Source organism: Onychomys torridus, chromosome 2 (assembly GCF_903995425.1).
Source record: "Onychomys torridus chromosome 2, mOncTor1.1, whole genome shotgun sequence".
NCBI classification, from domain to species: domain Eukaryota; kingdom Metazoa; phylum Chordata; class Mammalia; order Rodentia; family Cricetidae; genus Onychomys; species Onychomys torridus.
Window position 1 is genome coordinate 167,342,417 of NC_050444.1, and position 8,748 is coordinate 167,351,164.

Below are 8,748 nucleotides of genomic sequence, written 5' to 3' on the forward strand. Positions count from 1 at the left end.
CCCCTTTGGATTTTTTTTTTTAAGTGAAATATTCTCTTCTTTTAATGATTTATTTTTATTTTATGTGCGTTGGTGTTTTGCCTGCATGTGTGTCTGTTGGATCCCCTGGAACTGGAATTACAGACAGCTGTGAGCCACCATGTGCTCACAGTGCTGGGAATTGAACCCAGGTCCTCTGGAAGAGCAGCCAGCCTCTTAACCACTGAGTCATCTCTCCAGACACTCCCCCCCACACCTTTGTTTTCAGACAGGGTTTCTCTGTGTAGCCTCAGCTGTCTTGGAACTCTCTGTAGACCAGGCTGGCCTGGAACTCACAGAGGTCCTCCTGTCTCTGTCTCCCGAGTGCTGGGATTACAGGTGTGTGCCGCCACTGTCCAGCCAGAACTTTTTTTTTTCTTCAATGAAAGGAGCACTTCCATCTCAGGAAAAAGCAGGAGACACACAAGAGACACAGTTACTGCATCTGAGCTTCAGGTTTCCTGTACTGTCCTAGGTTCCCCAGCAGGAGGCTATCCTCATGGCTACATTTCTGGACCTTAACAGCCTTTTATTTCTGATACTGTAGAACTGGCCCAGCTCCAAGGGGGTAGTGGCTATACTGAGTAGTCTTTAACTGCACAGCCACTCTTGAACAACTCACTTCCTGGGGACCTAGACTCCAGGCTGCCCCACCATCTGGCCTTCTCACAACAGCTTGATTCAAAGAACTTTAAAAGCTAGAGAGCCAAGACCCTCATCAAGAACAGCATGCAGGTTTTAGCACACTACCCTCTGCAGTGTGAAGTGACCACAAGTACGTGGGGGCTAGCGCTTACAGCAGCCCCCCCTGAGGTCTCCTCATCATATCCAGGATATTCTCAGTCCTGCCCACCAGTGCCCTAGGTGCTTCATTTCACATGGATCTCAACCAGGAGCAACCACAGAATAGCCCTTTCTGGTGTTCTGGTACATACTGAGAAATAGAATGGCCATATGGCCCATATGTTAAGTTTTGGGAGAAATCTGCCACTGCTCATCATCCTAGACACTGAGAGAATAGAGTTGGAGTCAGAGGAAGCAGAGGGTAGTGTGTGTGTGTAGCAAACAGCTCGTAGGAAAATCTCATCCCACTAAATTGTTTCCTGGGGCCGGCAAGATGGCTCATCAGATAAAGACGTTTGTCAAACAGCCTGGCAACTGGAGTTTAAACTCTGGAATCCATGTAAAATTGGAATGAGAGAACCAACTCCATAAAGTTGTCTCTGACCTCCATATGTGGACTGTGGCAGGTGTGCACCCCCACATACACATACATCATATACATGCACAATAATAATAAAATTTAAAATCTATTTCCTGTAGACTTCCTCAGGGCCTGCAGTATATACTAAATATATACTAAACTCTGTAATAGTGAAATGTATACTAAATTCAGAGACTTAAGACATGCCTAGGACAATGGAAGGGCAGATCCTCTGAGATGAGAACTGTAGTGGAGACATTCCATTGTATGTAAGTGGAGTGCAGGCTTTCACCTCTACCACCTGAAAATAGATGGTGCTGGCATTAGGTCCAGATGAGCTTATACCAAGGATTTGTGGATCTGTGGCTATCAGTTATGTCGCTCCTGCCCATTCTACTCTCTCAGGATAGTCGGTATATTTTGAGTGAGCTCTGTCACTCAGCGTCTCATAAATTTTAGCTGTCAGCGGAAGCTACCATAACTGCTAGGAAATGGCCCTCTGGTACTCTTCTGCCATCTATTTAGTGTTCTGTAGACCAGGCCCGGAGACTCAGTAAGGAAGGGAAACTGCCTCTCTTCAGTGGCCAACAGACGCTGACCCACAATCATCTTAGAGAACAGAACGGGAAACACATGGCTTGGAGGAACTTTTGTGTTTTAGGAGAGTGTGGGGTAATAATTGTGGTGGTATTGTGTTCCCCAAAATATTGTACACCCTAATAAACTTATCTGGGGTCAGAGAACAGAACAGCCATTAGATACAGAGGCCAGAAAATGGTGGTACTCTACCTTTAATCCTAGCATTCCAGAGGCAGAAATTCCTCTGGATCTCTGTGAGTTCAAGGCCACATTGGAAACAGCCAAGCATGGTGACACACACCTTTAATCCCAAGAAGTGAGTGAGCCTTTAATCCTAGAGAGTGATGGCAGAAAGCAGAAAGATATATAAGGTGTGAAGACCAGAAACTAGAAGCTTTTAGCTGGTTAAGCTTTCAGGCTTTCGAGCAGCAGTTCAGCTGAGATTCATTCGCATAAGGACACCGAGGCTTCCAGTCTGAAGAAACAGGATCAACTGAGGAATTGGCAAGGTGAGGTAGCTGTGGCTTGTTCTGCTTCTCTGATCTTCCAGCATTCACCCCAATACCTGGCTCCAGGTTTGATTTTATTAATAAGACTCTTTAATATTCATTCTACAAATAATGCCAAACGTGAATTTTTGTCCTGAATGCAGATAGCCTCAGACCCTGGACTGGTAACTGAGGTCAGAGGAAATGGATCAATAAGTAAGGATGTGGTCAGGAAGCCTGTAGGTGCATACACAGGCTTCCTGGGCCTAACAAGGGGGCATGGAGAGGTAATCCATCTCCACCACCACCACCACCACCACCACCACCACCACCACCAGAGGTTTCTGTTCCACCAGCAGACTACGGCCCTGTATCTAGAAGCAGCTACCTCCCACAAATGCACAACACATTCAGTGCATGGGCAGTGTTCCTTTGGATGTCAGAGTGAGCCTTACAATGCTCTCAGGTTCTTGGGAAATGGAGGTAAGCAAATTCTCAAGAAACACACCACTGCTTGACTCAATCACAGTGTAGGGCCCCAAAGTGCACCCCACATCTTTCAGTGCTTTTAGCTCCTAGGACGCACTGGAGCAGCCAAAGCAGTGCAAGGAGCATATGTAAGTAGAAGGCTGGGCAGTGGACTGCAGACCACAGGTTGTGATGGGGACTAGTCTGCAAAGCCAGGCCTCCTGTCCTCTGAGTTGTAACAGCAGCAACTTGAGCTACTTCAAACTCCTCCAAAAGTAGATCCTGGGCTGCAGAAGTGAGGCCCTGGTACACAGATGACAAGGAACACAGAGGGCGGCAGGATGAATGGTCAGAGTACAGATGCTGCAGACCTGCCTCCCTTCCGCCCCAGACACAGCAAACACCGTACAGCCAAATTCTCATGCTGCCCACACATGTACACAGTTGGGGAGAGTTTGGGGCATTGTTTATTTATTTATTTATTTATTTGTTTTTCTTTTGCAAGACAGGGTTTCTCTGTGAAGCCTTGGCTGTCCTGGAACTCACTCTGTAGACCAGGCTGGCCTTGAACTCACAGAGATCCACCTGCCTCTGCCTCCTGAGTGCTGAGACTAAAGGTGTGCACCACCACCACCCGGCTCGGAAAATGAAGCATTTTAATGAGACTGCAGGCATAGTTTATAACTGACTTGACTGTATTTTAGAGTCTGGGTCGTTAGTGGGGAAAAAAGATGAAGTAAGCTTGGGTTGGGTGATTTTGGGAGGAGAGGCTCTGTCTACATAGGGAAGCCTGTTTCTGACTGCCTATCTGTCAGAAGCCCCAGGGTAGGAGGTCATGACAAGGTAACCCACCAGCATGACCTGTTGGGGTTAGATGTTGCAGAGTCCTTGGAGTGAGCCCGTCCTGGGGAGTGTTGTTTGCTCCTGTCCCTTATGAAGGTCCTACACTAGCCTCCCTTAGAGCCTGTAATAGCAGGGGGTCTCCTATCCCCAAAGTCTTAAATGCCAAGGTCTTATCCCATTCCTGGGAAGAAAAGACTGCATCCCAGGCACTGACAACAGGGCCTAGTGCAGGTCCCGGGCAGGAAGGCAGGGCCAGTGTCCCTGACAGGTCCTGGCCTCCAGGCTGGTAGAGGATCCTGATAGAAACTACTTGGCAACATCATCAGCCTCCCAATACTCCTCCCTAACCTTCCTTTCCTCAGGAAGCCTTTGGGAATCCTTCCTGCTCCAGTCTCTCCTCCCTTTCTTCCACCTCTTTCTACCACAGACAGGACCTGCGTGGTCCTGGGCACTTCCTCCAAGCCATGTGGAGTCCTCGCCACCAGAGGGCCCGGTCTTTGGCACAGGTATAAGATCCTGCGGCCTCCTCTCCTGAATGTCCTCAACCTGCCCTCAGACACTGTCCATCAACCCGCCAAATGCTGCCTAGAGACCACTGTGTGCAATTCCACTGGCAACAGGAGAGGACTGCCATTGCGCGTGTTCCTACTGGGTTCCCGGGAGTCAATCGAGGAAGGTGCCCAGCATGACCAGTAGGAAAACGACTGGAGGAGTCACGCGGGTCAAAGGCAGGACCTGCACCCTATCTCCCCACCCCCTCCACCCCATCCCACCCCCGAGAAAAACCTCGGTTTCAGCATCGGCGGCGCCTCCCTCACTGGGCTAGGGAAGAGGGACTTTCGGGTGGGTGGAGCAGGCAATTCATGGCTCTGGCGGTCTGGCCTCCGGCCGCACAGACGGCGGGACACGGGTCCGCTCGCCGGAGGACGTACAGGCCTTAGCCGATAGCGCCCTCTCGCGGCCAGAGCGGAAGGCGGCAGTCACAGTCACCAGGTAAGCAGTGCCGGGTGTCAGGCCCTGGATGGTGGTACTGTTGTGGCCAGGGGGCACCTCCACGCGCTGCAGGAAGCCGCCCCGCAGAGGCCCGAGCTGTATATGGTAGCCGAGAGTGGAGTCCGGGCCAAGCGCGGGGGCCCAACTTATGCGGAGGCTTCGCGGCCTGGTATGCGAGATGATGATGCACTCCGGCCCGGCCTCCTCTGCGGAGGAAGAGGGTGGTTGATTGAAGGGGCGCCCCTGCATGCGCCCCTGCATGCCACCCTGCCCTCCCATGAGGTACCCCTGCTTCACCTTGCAGCGTGTGTACTCGCACGTGCTGGGGGCTCAGGAGGCGCACGTTGGACTCAGGCAGCAGTGCTACTTCATAATCTGTGTCCGGGTTGAGATCGGTCCAGACCCAGCTGGTGGCATTCCCTGGCAGCTGTTGGCGTCTTGTGGCTGCCAGTTTGTCACTGGGCACCAGCTCCAGCACGTAGTAACCAGAGTCTGCTGTCAGCAGAGGCGGCCAGGACAGGCGGAAGCCATTGGACATAATCTCCGAGACACGAAGCTGCTGTGGCTGCATCGCATCTAAGAATGGTATAGTGCTGGGGTCAGGCAACAGAAGTGGCCTTCTCTGTGTGTCACCAAGTAGGGCTCTCACTGATCTGGAGAGGACCCGAAGATTGGAGCCCTGGTAAGACCGGTGAGACCTTCTGCCAAGAAGAGGTAGGAGCCAGGTGGTTATTCACTAGCAGCAGGTGCCAATGACTACAAGACTCTGGGCTAGTGGAGGAAAAGAGTACAGTCCCCAACTCCAGGCCCCATCATAAACTTTCCTGCCTATTTATCTCATCTTCAACCCCAAACCTGTAAGATATAGTGGCTACTCCTCACAGAAAAACAACTTGAATGAGGGTCTCTCCAAGGTTGCAAGGCCCACAATTATCGAAGAACAGAGAACCAGCCCCCCCACCCAAGACTGAGTGGTCAGCACAAAAATCTGTTGTGAGCCATATTCTGAACAGTTGTGAAGGAGGAAAACAGTCCAGAGGCTGCAGCCAGGAGATGTAAGACTACATGTTAGTGGAACAATCAATGCAAGTGTGGTAACCCCAGGAGCTGCTGGACCTAAGATTAAAGAGAGGGTGGGACCTTCCTATACAAGAGAGTAGAGAGGTGGATGCCAGAATGGGCTCCTGGGCTTATGACAACAAACATATGGTCAGCCATCTGATCAACATTCACATTAGGCTGGGTAGGCCCATCCAGATCTTGGCTTTCTTCCTTGATGAGACAATGCTAAGTTTGGTCAGCTGGGCACTCACTTTCCTGCCCAGCCTCCCATTCAGATTCTGACCTTAGCTACAGGTGTCCCACCCTGGTATTTACTTCTGATGACAGCCTTTTCTCCTGCCATTCTAGGTTCATCTGGGCCTCTTGGCCCAGGGCCTACCAGGTGATGTCCCTGAGGAATCTCCCAAGGCAGACCTTTCACCCTTTGCAACCAACAGACTAACCCCTTCCTGTTTAGTGTAGATGATTAACCCACAGTAAGAGACTTGGTAAGAACGCTATCCTGGAGTAAAAACATTTTTCAGTGCCTACCACAGGCTAAGCCAACCAACAGGCCCTTAGTCTCTAGCCCTTTCTCTTTGGGAGATCAGCTTTGGAGGTCCAGAAGAAAGCTGGTGCTAAGCTCCTACAGTGCTTTCCCTGTTCCGTCTTCCCCAGCAGTCCCCACAATGGACCAGTGTGGAAGAAAACCAGCTCAAACCCCTTCCTGACGATGGATGGCTCTCTACCATGGAATAGGTAGAGCCTGAAGTCTGTAGGAGAGAATCCCTGACCTACTTAGCTCTCCTTTTTCCAAAAAACGGTGGGCCTGGCAAACCATTTGGCCCCTGGACACACACAAAGGCACATGATGCCACAGACAGAGACCCCTGGGGGAACCTTGGACTTCCTTTATCTGTACTAAGCCCCTTCACACACACTCCACCCAAAGTAGCCCTCAGTTCATTGGCCTATACACGCCAGGGAGTCCCATCTTGAAGTGGTCACTCAGACCTGCCATAGTCCCTTTATAGCCCAGATGTCAGGGTGCATGAAGGCACCCAGAAGGAGTGTGTTCCTGGACAGTATGAAGAGAACATGTGGATCACCTCCCCACTGCTGCATCCACAAGGGCATCAGGCTCATGAGTTTCCCCTGATGTCTTAACCCAGATCCTCCCCCGCAGCTGGCTGTCAACTAGGGATTCACAGGCCCTAGCTCTTCCCACCTACCAGTAATGGAGTCCTGAAGTTCTGGGGCAATGATGTGAAGATCATCCACATCCACAAAGTGTAGGTGCTTCTCAGCGGGAGCTGAGGCAGCTGCCAACAGCTCCAACAGGTTGCCCCGGCCAGTGCTGACAATGAAGATGGTGACACCCAGGTCCTTGAGCTCCTGCATAGGAGGGCCCACGGGGTCACTGGAGCCGCCATCTGTCACCCACACCAGTACCTTTGGAACCCCTAGCCGGGCACCGGCTACTTCAGCAAACAATTGCTCTTTGGCATAAGCCAGTGCCAAGCCTGTATTGGTGTCACCCATACGTTGGGATGCAACACGTATGGCATCCTGTACAGCCTGGCCTGAACTGTATTGGTCAAAAGTAAACTCTGTGTATGGCTGACTCCCCACATGCACCAGGCTAGCACGCACAGCCTCAGGGCCAAAAGGCATTGCAGACACCAGCCGCCCTACAAATTCCCGAACTCTTGAGAATTCATAGTGTGACACACTGGCTGAGCTGTCCAGCAGGAACAACAGGTCCCCCTGTGGGGCTGATGCAGTGGCACCTGGAGGAAAAGACAAGGGTTCAGTCCAGGTGGTAGCTCCCCAGACAGCCCCATGCCCAGGGCAGAACCACTCCCAAAGGCCTGAACTTGCCTTAAGTATATGCTTGCCTTTGCCCAAAGATACTGTAGTAGAATACCCAGAATGGGGTTATTAGCCAACAAAAGGCCCACACTCTCCAGTGGTTCCCAACTGTACAATGGCCATGTATGTACTCAGGGCACCCTGGGCTGCCCTCATGTTCCTTATGTGAGTGCGGACACTGTCCTCAATAGATACTGCATGCAGGTGGAGCCAAGGGTTCAGGCCTGGGTCTTGTGAAGGGATCTGAGCCACATGTATTACTCTCCTTAGACTTAATTTTCAGAAGGGCCACCTCCAGGATGGAGTTAAGTTAGGTAGCTCAGTTTCCAGGTGAAGCCATGGGCTCTGAGCGTGCACAGCAACGGAGACAACGGGGGAGGATGGGAGAGCAAAAGTGAAGGGAAGACAAAATACTGTACAGCCCTTCCCACCCATCATATGGCCAGGCTGGAATCCTGACCCCAGTTACAGATGACATCACCCCTCCCCGCCTCTATCCTTCATTCTCTGCTTCATTTGTACCAAGAAAGCAGGATATATCCACCCGAAACAGCCTGAGGGCCCAACCATTGTCTAGTGAGCCTCCCCTTTTATCGCCATTTCTTCCAGCCTCCGATACTGACCAGTACTCAAGGTACGGATGAGACCTTCCATCCCTAAGTCTCAAGTAGGTAGGCAGGGGCTCTCAGGGTGCTCGGATTCTAATCCTGGCTTTGGGGCTTCCCGCTCATTGTGGGACCATTCCAATCTTCTTACCTCCTTTCTACTGAGGGACCTTTCAAAGGTAAGGAAACTGAGGCAGGGAGGCCTCGCAAACATCGTTCTTCACTATCCAGGCCTGAGGGGCGGGGCGGGACGGGGCGGGGCAGGCCGTGGCCTCTGCGCTGTAAGTCCAGTGCTGGCTCAGTTGAGTTACCCAGTGCCTGGGAGCGCCCACCGCAGGTGGCTAAGGGTACTGTGGTGTGCCCCACCCGCTCCCCCTGGCCTTCCCGCCCACTCATCCCGCAGCTGCACCTGGACAGTCATGACTGCGTGGGCAGCAGCCGATGGGCTGTCAGGAATTGGAATCCGGGTTCCACCATACTTACTGCGCTCTACGCTGCTCCGCGCCAGTGCCAACCGCAAACTCAAAGCCAGGCTGAGCGCAGTCCAGAACAGCATCGTGCAAGGAGTGGCGGGCTCTTGACCGCAGCTGGCAGCTAACTTGCCCTCCTACCGTAAGGCAGGCCCACCCACCTCTGA

General features: G+C 52.1%; 1 protein-coding gene across 1 annotated transcript; it reads right to left on the bottom strand.

Annotated features, from left to right (window-relative positions):
- Window positions 1-3,431: 3,431 nt before the first annotated feature.
- Window positions 3,432-8,748, bottom strand: Vwa1 (von Willebrand factor A domain containing 1). Its single transcript, XM_036179974.1, has 4 exons — window positions 8,595-8,748; window positions 6,867-7,424; window positions 4,891-5,169; window positions 3,432-4,799 (listed from the first exon to the last, which is right to left on the bottom strand). Exons 1-4 carry the CDS (start codon window positions 8,665-8,667, stop codon window positions 4,462-4,464), a joined length of 1,248 nt encoding a protein of 415 aa, XP_036035867.1. The 5' UTR covers window positions 8,668-8,748; the 3' UTR covers window positions 3,432-4,461.